The sequence below is a fragment of the Nyctibius grandis genome, chromosome 15, assembly GCF_013368605.1.
Source record: "Nyctibius grandis isolate bNycGra1 chromosome 15, bNycGra1.pri, whole genome shotgun sequence".
NCBI classification, from domain to species: Eukaryota; Metazoa; Chordata; class Aves; order Nyctibiiformes; family Nyctibiidae; genus Nyctibius; species Nyctibius grandis.
In genome coordinates this window covers 6,505,689-6,522,028 of record NC_090672.1, presented here as the reverse complement: position 1 = coordinate 6,522,028, position 16,340 = coordinate 6,505,689, and the positions used below count along the sequence as shown (strand labels likewise).

The 16,340-nt window shown below is 42.9% G+C and overlaps 1 protein-coding gene across 1 annotated transcript in view; it reads right to left on the bottom strand.

Annotated features, from left to right (window-relative positions):
* GRB2 (growth factor receptor bound protein 2) overlaps positions 1-13,419 on the bottom strand; it is a 53,249-nt gene extending 39,830 nt beyond the window's left edge. Inside the window, exons 1-2 of the mRNA XM_068413443.1 lie at positions 13,330-13,419; positions 7,860-8,074 (exon numbers count right to left, since the gene is read on the bottom strand). Of these exons, the coding sequence (XP_068269544.1) occupies positions 7,860-7,937 (78 nt within the window). The 5' untranslated portion in view covers positions 7,938-8,074; positions 13,330-13,419. The remainder of the gene's footprint in view (positions 1-7,859; positions 8,075-13,329) is intronic.
* Between the last annotated feature and the right edge of the window lie 2,921 nt (positions 13,420-16,340).

Below are 16,340 nucleotides of genomic sequence, written 5' to 3'. Positions count from 1 at the left end.
ATTTCCTTGTGTATATACTAGTCACTGATGTTTGCCCAGCTTGGGAGATAACGTTAACTGGCACTGCAGGGCCAGCAAAGGAAATGAAAGAGCAAGAACTGCTGTAGGATAAAGCTGCAGATAAGAACTTGTGTATCGAACTACTGCAGTATCAGTTTGCCAATCTGTGTAGAAATGCAGAATGCATACAAGTCACCTACTCATTTGCATTTTGAATTTAACAGAATTTTCAGAGAAAACTGGAAATGATAGAGACCAAAGGCAGCTTTCCTAACAAAATGCTAAATAAAGGGAGTAAAAAATAAAAAAACATTGAGACCTAGTGCCTCTTTTCACTACTGTCCCAATGAAATGACTTATTACACAAAAGCTCCATTTCTAAGTCCACAAGATTAGGCATCAGAGGAAGAACAAATGCATTTCCTTGGTCACTTTTCTACCTAAACATTAGATTCACAAGTTACAGCTTCATCTCTCTGGCTAGCAACTATCCCAGCAGCACTGAAAGAAGGGAGTGAGGGCAGAGGGGAAAAGGGAAATAGGCTTATCCTTTGCTACACATCTTGCTAATTAAGACCTCCAGCGTAGCCAGCTCAGACATTAATGTGTCACACACCTTGTAACACAGAACTAAGCACAGGCTAAGTATTCACCCAGCATCCCGTGTAAGTTTTGTACATCATGCTGAATCCCATAATGTGGTTACCATTGCTCCAGCTACCTGAAAGTTAGCTCAGACACAGCTACAGAAGATACAGTCCCATCTCTTGAGTATGCAGTGCAGACATACCTGTAATCCTCCATGCAGAGGGGTGTGACAGACTCCTCTCAGTTCAGCTCATTGCTTTAACAACACTCTGCTGTCAAACCTGGAAAGGACATTCTGCAACTCAACACCACAGACCAGAAGAAATGTGATGCTGCATACACAGTCACACAGGAAAAACTCAAACAAAACTCACCTCAACTAGTTCAAATCCTTTGCTGATGCCCATTATGTGAACGGCTTTAAATGTGCTTTTTTTGGGGGTAGGTGTGTTTCTTTGGATTTTTTTTTTAAGTCGTTTATTGTTATGGTTCTAGAACTAGCTTTGATTTTTCAAACCTTTCAAAACCTAGTAAAATTATTAACAATTTAGCAAAGGTTTTAATTCAGAGGTAACCAGCAAGTTAAGTATGGAAATCTGGCATCATCAGTATAATAGCCTTAAATTAATACAACAGTTCAGTCTCACAGTAATTGTGAACATGTCCTAATGTTATCTTTAGTAGTTCTTCCGGTTTAGATATACATTGTAAAATTCATCATGTTTGGGAAATTACATTCCCTTTTTGCTCAATGTGAGATTATAAGATTTTTGGCTCCATTGTTAAGGGACTAATGCTTAATTTTCTTTCATGTTCAAAGAAATCGAATTAGTTTTGCCCAGTGCATTTCTTCCTGAGCTTTAGGCTTTAGTTATTGATTTCTAGTACAGAGCCACTGGCAACTTTAAAGCATGAGGGATTTTATCAAGGGGTCATATAGTTCACTGCTTATGTTAGGCTGAGCTGTACACAGACAAATCGGATTCCTTATCTCCCCTCGCTTAGCTGGATCCTTATTAATATAGTGAGAAATCAGAAAACCCTGAACTTCACTACAAACAGGATCCCTCCTCCTCCCCCAATTAGCAGGGCTCTGCACAGAAACTGAAGAACTATGACTACTACATTTACAGCACTCTCAATCCTTTACACAGGCCATTAAAAGCCATAATCCCTATTTCTTCCCCCAACCGTGATCAAGCTTTTACTATTATCATTTAAAAAAAAACCTAAATCAAAGTTAATCCATTAACACCTGGGAAGTCCCTCAGAATAACAGATTTTATTGATCTGAGATTCTCAGACATTCCCTCCTCAGTTATCACAAGAGAAATGTCACTGAACCAAGGAGGAGAGACAACACTTTTGTGTTGCCAGCAAATAAAAACAAAACCGCGTCACACTGGTTCCAGTTTGACACGCACGTTGAACAAAGCAGATAAATAATTTAGCAAGCCAAAAATTGACTTGCTGCTACGTCTATGCTAACACTTTGGAGAAGTCTGTCACACCAATCAGATCAAAAGCTGGACCTTGCAGAGAAGCTGTAACAACAGCACTGCCGTTACATTGGCAAAAGGCAGCTGGAGCTTCAAATTAGCATCATGTCCCCTGGTTATAATGGAATGCAATACATGCTAAGTCAATATAATAAAATTAGCTGAGCTGACCACTAGCTTTAATTGGTGTCTCATTTGACATTCAAAACTCCAGCAGGCTTCACATAGCACACAGCTCACAAGACCTAATTTTTCTCCGCTTTCAGAGACAAGTTTAAATAATCACCACAAACAGCTACTAAATAATCATCACAAACAGCTACTAAATAAAACAAAGATGCCATTTTTAAGGAGGATTGTGTTTACTCCTTGCTTGCAAAGACCACTTTACAGCTTCAGTCTGGAATACTCCATATTTATGTCTTCTGCACAGAGACACCTTCAGCAATGCAATGTTGCTCTAAGCAGGGCCAAGCTCTTTTACAAATACAGAACATGAGCGGTTTTTTTTGGGCATACACACCTTGTGGAGGTGAGGTCGTTTCCCACAACCCTTCCCCTTGGTGCCGAGAGAAGTTGGTTAATAAAACACATCCCACCTTCAGATTACTATCGTACATAAGAGGAACAATATTTGAGAAGTTCATACTAAAACCATAGGCATTGAATAGTTGGGTAGAGCAGAAGAATGCAACCTCTTCTAGCAGCATCTTTTTGTAACACAGATCTCCAACTGCCAGGATGCCAAATCAATTACATTTAAGATAATTGTATTTGTCTTTATGAGTCTCTAATTTTCTGACAGTTTTGTCTTCTTTGACTGCAATATTGATCACATATTGATGACAAATACAATCTTCATTCAAGGCCACCAGCCAAGGAACGTGACCTAAGTGCACCTTTATAAATCAACCATCACATACAACAGCTTTGCCACTCACAGCTAAGTCACAGAATAACACAGGTTGGAAGGGCCTCTGGAAGTCACCCAATCCGCCCTCCTGCTCAAAACAAGTCTAATTAGATCAGAGTGCTCAGGGACTTGTCTGGGCATCTCCAAGGATGGGGATTCCACAACTTCTCTGGGCAACCTGTTCTAATATTTGATCTATTTCACTATAAAGCACACAGTGCTTGCAATTTGGCTGAATCATTAATTCAGAAAACTGTTTCTCACATATTAAAATAATCAAGAGCACTCTGAGTCCATCCCCTTACAAAAAATGGGGAAAGATGAAGGGAGAGGAAGGATGAGAGTGAAGACAATTTCACCCAAAACAGAGGAAAAGTCTTTGCACTACTCTTCAGCAAGCCATGAATTTCTGTTCTCTAGCACCTAACAGCCAATGCAGGTGAGGTCAAAGACAAGGGATGAGGGAGAAGAGAAGGGAGACCATGCTCCCCTTGTTTATCATACTCCTCCCTCTATTCAAAACTGTTTCACTGTATCCAGACACAGAAAAATGTTTTTCATGCAGGAACTGAAAATGCCGTCTCAGCATCAACTGTTTGCAAACACTCAGTCCTCTTAAAGGCTGACATGAAGAAAACAAGTCCGATGGCAAACAATTCTGTGAATAGAACCTGTGGTGATGTCAAGTGTATGTTCAAAGTAGGAAAAAAAATCTTGACTCTGCTGAACAAAACTGTCAAATGATCCAAATCCTATCAAGGAATTTTTTCTTTTGGCATACAGGGAAGCTGGATTGTGTGTCATGCAAAAGTGAAAACCCCATAGTTAAAGATAATGAAGGCCCTCTTATTTAAAACACCACCTGAACAATTCTACTCAGAAAAACTATCTGTAAGTGCCCCTGTATTAATTATGCTGACAGCTACTGGGAACAGGAACTTATTCAGATCTTCAGAAGATCACTTTCCACCTATGCCCCAACTCTACAGCAGAAGAAGGAGAAAGAGGAAATGGAGCAGTGGTCTGTATTTAAAACAAAAAACAAAACACAATTCTAACATTCAAGATATTCATGAATATGTTTAGTGCTTCTGCAGTTATCAGAGCACCATGGTATTAACTGTACAGTTCAGATTAGGTGTAGGAGGAACAGAGAAAAGAAATGATGATGAGATGAGAAAAAAAATGATGATTTTTCTTCCCTCCCCTTGCTCCTGCCAAACCACCGGCAAGTATTAGCAAACTTCAGGTCTGGATACCTGCCAGTTAGCACAAAGGCCAACAAAACCAGAAGCTGCTAGAAATACAATAGGTTTTGGGGACATAAAACCTGAATAACAAATATAGACAGAGCTTGAAGTTAACTACTCCCAACTTCAATAAACACAGCAAGTGAAAGGGGAAAAGACTGAAAAAGCATCATGACAACCGTCAACTATTCGAAGTGAAAAACAGTAAATCAAAATTTCAAGTAGGAATCCCTCAGTTTCCTTTTTTTACTTTTTTAAATAACAGGACAGGCTATCTTCACCCCCCCAATAGGATGCCAGTCACCAACAAGTTTTTTTGAAGCATCCACCAGCATGTGAAAAGAACGGTGATCTTGAGAGCTTCAGCACTGTAATCAGAAGACACAGAAGGAAGCAGCAACCCTTCCTTTCTTTGGAAAAGGCTCGGCAAGTAGTATTTAGTGTATTTAAAAAGCGTCAAGAAAGCTGTCAGTTGCAACTCCCGAGTGCCAATACCACACACTGCTACAGAACCACCAGACAAAAGGGTAAGGGGATCCCGTGTACTGCCAGGGTTACAAAAATCATAGAAGCAGCTTTTACCATATAGTGCCCACAAAAGAGAAGGCCAAGCGCTTTTCCTCTTCACTCAGCTGTTTTACAATTGCAAGCCAAAGGTCAACTATCTTCACTCACTTTTGGAAACCAGCCACAAGATTACTAACCATCAGCTTAATGGCTACAGTTCAAATGCTATTCAATCAAGTCCCGAACGTGTGGGTATGCGGCAGTAATGGCACCATGACATCATAGGCAAGTTATCTGCTGAAATCAGAGGGAGTCAGACAGTGTGCATCTTTGCCTTCTCTCCCCACAAAGAGAAACATGAACTTTTAAGGAGTGGGAATTAAACTGTTACAGATTTTGTTCTTTCCTTAGTGTGGCCAAGGCATAGCATCTCTGTGAAACAATTTTTTGCCATCATCACACATGCCATCGAACTCGAATTTCCAGAGCTGTATCAAGAGAGGTGTCTAATAGCTAGATGTAAAGAGGTCTTCACTACACGTCAAGTTACATGTGCGCCTCAGCAAGGGATCTAAAGAGCGAAGCACGCAGGTGCATTCAACGTGTTACAAGTTTACTTCTCTTCCCAATTCATTCCAGGGCAGCAGGACTGACCTGATTAATAAGCCAGACCACATGAGGCACATGAATGGGATGCCCTGAGATTTCTCAGTCATGAGCAAAGTACTAACAAAACAGATCTGGCATGTCTGACAGAAATTAATTTCCACAACCTGAAACACATTAGAAGTGAACCAGACTTTCAAACTGACAACATGCCACTGAAGTTTGTCAGTTCGAACAAAGTGAACTGTAACAATAGTTCTAATTGTTGTTGGCTTATTTGTCTGAAATTTGCCAGCTTTAGACAGTGAACCTGACCATGCTGCACAGAACTCAGCTCTGTGCTGAAGAAGGATTCCTGAAACTCTTCGAGTTTCCACTAACTTTAGTGATCATCTTGAGCAATTTACCATTTCTATGACTCAGTTTTCTCATCTATGAAGTAAATACGTAAAATTTCTAAACATTTTCAGAATATGAGCTGAAAAGGAAATACAGTTTGAAGAACTATTGACATCACTTCTTTGAGGAAGTGTTCAGCCTAGGTTTTGTGTAAAGTAGGAAAATCCGTGTCTGTATTCTAGGAAAAATACAATGATTGCTGCAGTGTAACAGAATACATACCACCATGTTTCTATTTTTGTGACAAAATTTATATCTATGGGATGACATCAAGTGGATAGGCCTCAATAACATCCTACTATCAGCAACTGTGCCATTGTATGCAGTTGTAAGAGCTTCAGCACAGACTAAACTTTCAAAAGTCTTAAGTTATTTTTCTTTGATTCTTAGAGAAGAAAATATTTTTAAATGAATGCAAGACATTTTTTCATCTACTTCAGCAATCTTCCATACCAAACTAGATGAAAATAATTAAGAATACACTTTAAAATAAACCATATTTCATTATACTTAATTTTTCCTTCCTGTTCAGCATTTTCTACAAGCTTACTTCCGCTGTGCTCTAGTTCAAATACACTATAAAAGCTGAGGGCAGCTAGCAGTAACCCAGAATAGCAGAACAGGGCTCAGGTTAGGAAAAATAAATGGAAGGTTACGGAAAACACAGAAGACTTCTAAATGGAAAGTCACAGAAGACTTCTAAAATTCTGTCAGTCTCAAATGTTTAAAAACAGCAAAAGGAAATATTCTGGTAATTTACATGTACACCTCAATTCCAGTGTTTCAGTCTAACAGGCATTTTTAAGCCAATTAGGGGCCAGGGATGTGTAGGATACCTACAGATGCAATTAGTTTAACAGTTAACAATCTCAAAGCAGGATACATTTTTGCAACCTTTATCTGTTGATGGCCACACAGTATTTACTGCACTTTTAACAAAGCCACAGTTATCTTATTGAAATATCAGCTATAGAAGACACATATTAAGTTTACATGTAGAGGTTGTTTTTTCCAACTTATTTTAAAATAGTAGTTAAAATCAACTCCTTCCCTGGCAAAAATTCTGAGCAGATGAGTAATCCCATTGAGGTCTGCAGGACTTGATTTGTCAGCATACACAAAGTTACAGCCTTGCATCTGCAGGATAGGCACCTCTCAAAACAGTTTCTACTCAAAAGAATTTTAGAAAGAAGCAGTTTAAAATACTTTAGTACTAAATACATCACTCTAGGAAGGTAAAGTCCATCTTATACGTTTATAGAGAGATACTGACTCCAAATAAAACTCCATTAAAATATTCCGCAATACGGTTCGTGTTACTTGCAAGCAACAAAGCTCAGAGCTATCCTTCACTGAGGCCAAATCACTACGGATTTTTATATTTTATGCCCCACCAAAATAAAATTTTGTGCTTGGGCTTGTGCGTCTGGGTTTTTTGTTTTTTTTTTTAGAAATTCAAATATTTTTTCAAATTTAATATAGCCAACATGAAGCCTAAAAAGCCTCTGATACATTGACAGAACTATAGACCAAAATTCCTCTAATGCACTCCAACATCCATTTACATCTGCACAGATCTATTAACTATTCAGCCACAAGCTTATCACTCGAGTTCATCAGGATTGAAGATAAAACTCAGCACCAATATTCGACAGCCTGATGCTAAAAGATTATCTACTGAGAAATAATCTAATCACTGTTCTTTGATATTGGAAACCTTGGCAGGAGGCAAAGGAAAGGAATACCAAATTGATCTTGATTACTTTAAGGGATTTCCTCTTGTAGAGGGGAATTCAGCACAGAGATTGTCTTGTACTTCTGCTTATTTGCTGCCATGTTTACAACCAAGTTTTCAAATATTCCAGTCTCAGAAGAGAGAGAGACTTTGGGATACACGCTTAACACAGAAATGAAACAGCCTCTCCTGCTCTTAAAAAGGTCAGATTGGGATTGGGGAAACCTTGAGGTACCCTATTAAAAGGAGATGACGTTCGCTGGGGACGCAAAAGAGGGTCCGGTCTGAGGGACAGGAAGAGACCCAGGAGAGAAGCCAAAAAGCCGAGGGCGAAAGAAGGCACTCCCTCACCCTCCACTTACCTTAAGGATATCCCCCCGTTTGAAGCTCAGCTCGTCATCCGCGGTGGCTTTGAAGTCGTACTTGGCGATGGCTTCCATGCTGCGGCTGCCGCGCACGGCGGTGCGGGCGCTGGGCAGGAAGCGCTCCCCGAAGCCTCCGCTCCTCCCGCGGCCCGGCTCCCTCCGAGGCGCCGGCCCCGTCTCTCACATACAGGGAGGCCGGGGGACGATCCGCCCTAGGGGAGGGGGAGGAGGAGGAAGAGACGGGCCATTAGGGGAAGTGGCACGGATCGATGGGCCGGGGCCGCGCCCAGAGCCGCTCCCTCCGCCCGGCGCGGCCGCCGCTTCCTCCCGCCGCCGCTGCTCGCCCAGGCCCGGCTCGCCCGAGTGACACGTCCCGCGGCCAATGGCCGCCCCGACGGCCCCGGGAGGCGGCACCGCGGCCGGCACCGGCCCGCCGGGAGGAGCTGCCTGGGCCTGGCCCCGGGGCGGCGGCAGCGTCCCGCTGCCCTCAGGGGAGCCGGGCAGGCAGGGCCCGCCGCCGGCGCCGCTTCGCCGGCCCCGCGCAGGCTGCCCAGCCCCGGGGGGGCAGGTCCTGCGCTCTCCCGCCTGGCAGCGGCACCGCCTCTCACGGGAAGCCACCCGCTCCTCGCGATTCTAATTACAGCGAGATCGCACAGGCGGGAGGACACGGCGAGACAGCCCCGAGCCCTACCGACGGGGGCAGGCGGCGAGCAGCGGGCCGGGCCGGGCCGAGCCGAGCCGAGCGGCAGGCGCTGCCAGCCCCAGCACGGGCAGGGCTGGACACCTCCGCTCCCGGGACACACAACCGAACCCCAAAAGCTCCAGCCCGCGGTGGGGCTGTGAAAGGGCGATGCACTCCTCTCCCCCACACACTGCACTAGGGAAGACCGGTCTGGAGATGCAGCTGACATCAATAATTTGTTTTTTTCTTCCATTCATACAGTTTATATCAATTTAAATACATAAGTTAGACAAAGCAGAGAATACTTCTGTGGGTTCTCTATAACAGGACTTTCTAGGAATTGGAATGCCCATAAAAGTGTCCTAAAATACTATTACAGAGAAACAGAAGTTTGGGCTCACTCTTAACGTAAAAGCAACCATCCTGAAATTCCAGTGTCTTGGGCAGCAAAACATGTTAAAAAAGATCTTCACAAGCACAGCATGAAAATCAGAAAGTTTGCGTCTCTCATGGGTCCAGAGAAGAAATGACAACAAACCTGGCGAGGCATCTATAGACACTCTGAAACCATTGAAAAGGCTTAAATCTTGACCTCAGGTTAGATTAGGAAGATTTCATCCAACTCCAGCTACATTTGATAGCAGAGAAGGTAAGGGATCAGAAAAAAGTCAAGTAAGATAGTCTATAAGTTAAAAACCATCATGAATACCATTCTGAAGAGCCAGCAGAGAGCTGGTACTTGTCAGTGACAATTTCAGACAGAAGAGATCTGACAAACACCAGTGAACCCACGCACCTGCTAATTCAGTCGGTGGTTATGGCCCAGAAAGAGCCCTGCTATATGCAAAGGCAGCAGATGGCAATAGTATTTTCTCATTTCAGAGAAAAACCTGCCTTACATAAATGCAGCTCAGCAGTTAACATGTTTATATTCCATGAGTCCCGTGTTTGCCCAGCCTTCAGATCCCCATAAAGAATAATGAAGCTCGAGGCAAACACCTGAACGAAGATTTCTATCACAGGAAACTGGCAGGATGAGAAGAGGTATTTACAGGATTTACCTTGATCAAAAAAAGACCAGCTTAGTGAAGTCCCCACGTGGACAGGGTTTGGGGTTTTCTTTGGTACTCCTACACAGCATTACCGAAACGTCAGCAAGACTGACAAAGCTGTCAACGGCCACGAAGATCCCAACTGAACAATCTGCCTGTGCTGCTGCAACTACAATTAACATCCTGGATCCAGGCTTTGACCCACACACATAATTAAAACCAAGAAGTGTATCATCTTAGCTACATTCCAATGATTCTAAAATACTTAATTTCAGTTTCAATGCTGATGAAAAAGCATCTGTCTTTCTGAGGTCAGCCTTCCACACTGAACTAGCATACTCATAGAAACAGCAACAATAACTTTCCTTCGCCAGGAACACTTTCCCTTTGCCGCCTCTATTGTGCTCGGTTCACCACCTCCTCATCTTTCTAACCTGGCCTCTCTGTTTTTTTTAACTGATGGTATTTATAACTTTCTGCTATTATAGCAATATTAAGGAGCAATATGAATGATTGTGTACAAAGCAATGGAAAACACAACCATTTGTTCAAGCATACTGTCTACACGTCCTGTACCTTTCATGGTAAACATGATCGGTTTCTGTTCCTTCTTAAAGGAAAAATACTGCTGGCAGCAACGTTTCAGTACTTCAAACAGCACAATGCTACACTGGAAGATGTGTATCATTACATGGGCAAGCAAACACCATCAGCTAAGGGATCACTGCTTGGAACCCCAGAGTTCCACACCTAAGAATGTAACAGCAAGTTGCACAACTTAAAGAATACGTTATAGGCTCAAGGCACATTTAAAGAAAGAAGTTACTGCCAATTGGTAAATGTTCCTTTCTTTGGGGTATACCAGTATCTCCACCTAGTACTGCATTAAGTACTAAGAATTTTTTTTTAACTGAAGGATTTAATACACATCTTTCTTAGAGAAACTGATGCAGCATTTCCAAGAACTATACTGGCAGTTCCCTGAGCTTAGCAATAGTACAATGTTGGGAAATTTTCCAGCACAATTCAAGATGAAAGAGATTCATCATGCAATTTTCTTTAAACATGCATTCATATTACTACCACCATGATATATACTGTCAGCATATAAAGGAGTGATGTTTCTAGGTAACGATACTAACAGCTGCAATGTAAAACAAAACTTTAACCATCATGACTTTAGGCAAAAGTGGAGCTAAAGTTTAGGCACGAAAGTTACATGTAAATTAGGGAAAAGCTTTGAAAATATTAAACCAAGATATTTACACAGCAAATGTCAGAAAAAGCAAACTTAGAACATCAATTCCCTTAGAATTCCTTAGAAAGCATCTGCTGTTCACTAATCTTATTAAATAAATGCTTACATACAGTTAGCCACATAATTATTAAAACACAAACAAACCCACTGCACAACAAGGGAAAAAATAAGCTTACTGGGGAAGTGGCTTGTGCCAGGTCTCTGCTCACTGAGAGCACAGCTGTAGGTGTCTGCTTTAGGCAGACAGCACTGAAACAGGACATGCTGCAAATACCAGAGTGTACCCCAGCTCCACAGACTTCCAACGGAGTAAGATCAGTATGAATAAGTCAAAATATGAATACAATGAATACACATCACAAGAATTATCAGATGGTCTGACTATAGAAATGACTAAGATTTCTCAGAATATCAATACGTTTTTCACCTCTTGCCTTACTGTGATTTGGGGCAAGATACTTCTGCTGCTCTTAAAATATCTGGGAGGGGGGAGAGGAAGAAAAGGCAGCACATGCAGCTAACAGTAAATTCTTATTAGCAATACAGTGCTGCAGCTCAGGATGGAATATAAGTAATCATAAATACAAACCTCCCTGTTGTAGCCAACAGGAAACAGTTCTCATGTTTTCAACAGATATTTCAAAAAACACACAGGCAAGGGTAGGCTTTTTATACTGCTCTTACAAACAGCATTTTTTCTAGCAAGTGGGAGCTTTCTCATTGTTCTCTTTCCACTGTTTTATTGTTCTTCTGGAAAGTGATATGGGCAGGAATAGAAGAACAGACAGTTTAGAAAAGTCAAAGCGAGCGAAGAAAGAAGATACATTCAGTGGAAAATTTTGCAAAGAATCAGATCCTAAGCTTCATCAGCTGTTACGGGACAAAACATTGCTGAGGGTGGTGGAAAGAAAAATGTGTGGATACATCATCTGGAAGACATGTAGAAATGTTAAGTGTCAGGCTCTAGACAATAGAAAGAAAAAAAATCATAATGGCAGAGCACTAATTCTAATTAGCCAAATAAGGAAGTATAACATAATAAATGAATGAGGTAAAATATAAATTAAATTATCGACATATAAAAGCTAGAACATTCAGGGTCATAAATGATACTCATGATCTACTAGCTTAATACCTTTCAACTTCCTTAAGCACATCTTGTCAGAGGACAAGTCAAGATATTGCTTAAAAAATAAGCTACAGCACAAAGTACAGATAATATTTATCAGATCAAATCATTTTATCAGGTAATAGAAAACTTCACCTCTGCCAAAATTTATTTATTGCCACTTTTTTTTCTTCTTATTTTAAACTGTACAAAGCAGCTTTATATGTTACAAGCTTGCCTGGTATTATGAAATACTTCAAACGCTACATGACTTCATCATCGTAAGAAATGATAATAATTGAAACATTGTCTTTTGGCACAAATTCTCAATAGCCAAAGTTTGCACAGAAATGGATTACAAACAACACTGTGTTTGAAGAAGATTAACAATCTGTGACCCTTCAAATTTTGGCCCTTGACCACAGGCATTTAATAATTTTTAAAACAAGGAATGAACTTCCCTAAACACTATATTTACCTACGAATTGCTCTCCCAGTTATTAACTGTGCTACACAGTATTTTTCTCTTTAGGTTATAAAAGAGATGTCTGAGTCAGATATTGTGGGAGTTAACAAGACTGCATCCTTGTCTTCTACAGATTATTTGAAACTATATTGGCAAGTCAAACCTTATCCCACAAAACCAACACTGAATCTCAAGCAGGAAGTTCAGAAGAGGCTCAGAGAAAAATGTCTCTCTCTCTCATAGCAACTCACATTTGAAGCATGACCTGAAAGGTCTTCAGAGAAAGAAAGGCATGGATGTTAACCTGCCTACAGGGTATTCACCACCTTTTAACCTTTGGAAGTGGCCTGAAGTTACGGAACTCTTCCGGGGAATATTAAAAACAAGCCCCAAGAACTACCACCAGCCAACACTCCACAGACATACGGCAAAGAGGAAAATGACCCAAGACTAAAACCCGTCTGGGGGACGGAAGCACGGCGAGCAGCCCGACAGGGGCTCTTGCCTAGCAGATAACGCCTCTACAGCCCAGGACCTTATTCCAACCCCTCCCCGCCCCGCGGCCAGCCCTACTCCCCAGAGCCCGCACCCCCGAGAAGCGCCCAGCGCCCCAGGAAGGTCGGGGCCCGCCGGGGCGCAGGCCCACAGCCGCGGGGCGCAGGGACGGCGCTGAGGCGACTCCTGCGGAGCGCAGCGGCGAGAGGCGGAACACCCCAGGGGCCCAGGCCGCAGCACCGGGAGGGGCCCACCGCCGGGACTCAGCGTGTCCCCCCCCCCCGCCCCGGCAAGGCCCGCGCTAGGCAGGGGAGCCGGGCCCCGCCGGGAAGGGCCTTCCCCGCGCCGCACCGGGGCGGGGGTTCGGCGGCCCGACGCCCGCCCTCCACACACCCCCCTGACTCACCGCGCAGCGCTGGGGGGCGCCTCCCCGCCCGAGGGTCCTCGCCGCCTGCCCGCCCCGGCCCGGCCGCCCCTCCAGCGCCGCCTCGGCTGCCGCTCCGGCCCCGTCCCGCGGCGCCCCCCCCCGCCCTCCGCACCGCCGCCTGCTCCGCCGCCGCCGTTCCCGCAGCAACTCTCGCGAGAGCGGCCCTGTCAGCCGCCCTCCGCGATCGCGCCGCGCCCCGCCCACCGCGGGAACAGCGCCTGCGCACTGGCCTTTCCCGGCGGAGGGCGGACACTCCCGCGCATGTGCGCAGCGGCCGGGGCGGGCGCCGCGGGATTTGTATAGAAACGAGCGGGGCGGAGAGGCAGGAGGCGCGGTACCGAGCCCTCCCGAGCACGGCAGCAACACGGGCCGTGACATATTGGACTATATTAATCGCCCGGAGGAGGAGGCCATGAGTACAGGCTTCTGGAAACCACTCCGGGTTCGTGCAAAGTATTGACCTAAGTTATCTGTGCCTCCACTCGTCTGTAAGACAGGGCAGTTCTACCGCACCATGGAACCAGCAAGGAGAAAGTAATTCTCCTGTAACTATGAGGGAAAACACACCGGCATGAAAGCCGAGCTTGTCCACGCAGTGTTCGAGCAGGCACTGAGGGGTGTGGAACCACTCACCGGACGCAGAGCAAAGAACACACCTGGCAGAGCCATTACTGACAACTATCATCCCTTGGAGCACTAATTAAGGCACCCATGCTGTAGGAAAAAAACCACAACAGTGTGATCACACATTACAATTAAAATACGCACAGAGGGCAAAATTCAGATTGCACAGGCAGCTAATTCCAGGGTTTAACCATATGACCCTCCTAATGTTCTTTTAGCTTGAAAAGACTAATTACAACATACAGTAAAAACAGTCGCTTAGGTAAACACCAGGGCTCAATTCCTTGATAAAGCAACTGAACAAAAAAAGCTTTACTCTGGCTCTGGAGAGGAAACTAGCCAACTATAGGGGTTACTTCCCCCCTGATAGGTTGCTCCCCACTTCCCCACCCCCAAAAAGATGCTGAGATTGGGAATGTGGGGTCTAGGCACAGCACATACCACAGTATCAAGACATAAGCTGCAGAGTTCACATCTGGGCTCATGTAAATTTAGGATTATTCTGGACCAAGGTCTGGGTTCCAGACTACATCTAATGTAGGCATAGATAACAGATTTTGTTTTGAGAGATGCATACTTTTAGCCTCCAGTTAAATCCACTTTCTTTTTTTTTTTTTTTTTCACATAAACCACCACCCTGGTTGATCTCCCCAGTTGTACTCCGCAGGGGGGGTGTCATGGTTTCAGCCATACCAAAATTAGAATAACATCAGAATATATACTGCTATCTCATACAATTTGGCTTACAAACCATGTTCCGCAAACATTGCCTGCTGACATTCTCCTTCTAAATGCTTAAGCAGCTTGATAAAGATTCCTGAGACGTTATTTTTAAATTAAATTTGTGGTTTAAACCCTTAGCAAGATCATTTTCTCCTCCTAATAGCATTGTACTTAAAGGGTTTTAACTTATTCCCAGGTTCGGGTGTTGGGGGAAGGTGTGAATTCTCCAAATACTTCATTCAAAAATTGAAAAGGGTGGAGAAAAAGAGCTATAGGAGTTGAGGATGCTACAAATGTTTCGGACTTTCAGAGGATGCAGCAGTGATTCATCTAGGATGACACAAAGATTGATGAAATCAGAGCTAGATACCAAGATGCCTCAAGCCCCCAGTACTTGTTCCTAGAACAGGCTTACAGAATCTCTGGTTTCATGTATGACCTCAAAAAGAGGATTTAGAAGTTCTTAGTAAGCCTTCTATAAGTTAAATAACATCTTCTCAGAAAAGTTACAGCAGCTACTTTTAGCTGGACTTGAAAAGTCAGATATGGCTAACAGCTGCCAGTTGGATGATAGCTACTTTAAGAGGCTGCAGCTGCCCAACTTTAAAAGGGCAGTCTAGAAAAATCTATCAAGCAACAAATTTTAGAAATAGCAGAGATCCAAGTGTTATAGAAAGATATTCCTGATAAAGGAGCTGCTGAGATATACTTGCTTGCAAACCAATTAATGTAGAATGTTTCCTCAGCTTGCAAACAAGTTAATGCTTTAGAAAAACATAAAACTTTCTGGGCAAATACCACGCAGCTTCACTACAGCAAAAGCTGAAATCCTGGCATAGCTGTAAGCCAGGATGAAAAAGGCAGACATTGTTTTGCTAGAGGATCAATTTCAAATGTTTTTTGTAGTCTACGAATAGCTTGAATTTTCTATGACCATTTGTGGTGATAAAATATAATCTAAGATTAGCTCTGAGTATTTTAAGAAGTACTAAGGGTAAAAAATCTTGGTGTCTGACATTTCTTTTGAATACCTTTTTAAACATCTCAGAGCAGTCTGGGGAAATAAATGTATGTGTTTTGCTATGAATAGAACAGAGGAGTATTTGTTAAAAACTGTATTTTTGTGAAAGGAGCCACTCAAGGTTTAAAACTGCTACTTAGAATATTCATATTAATACCATGTTACCGACTAAAGACGATAGTTACTGATGACATGAAATGTAACATTAGTAACAGCAGTTAGTGCAAATGTTACTGAAGACAAACCATAGCGATAATATGTGCCTTATCTTGACACAGTCTTTAAACTATGCTCCATTAATGTCTGTGTCCTTGCAATGGAATTTAATTACTGTAGAAACTTTTACATTATCAGGATTCAGAACACCCACTGTATGTCATCTAAAGATGAACTTTTTCTAGTGTTGTCACAGCAAATACACGAACTTATCGTATGTTGTCATAACATACTGCTTCTCCAGACAAGCAACTCTGGCATGTATTAAGAGATACTATGTACATCTTCCTAATATTTGTCACCATCTTAGTGCTGCTCTATGCAGTAAATGTACTTCCTTGTAGGGCTGATGCAAGAAGCTAAATGCTAACCAGGAAGATATTCTAGACTGTTTCTTTTCATTCAA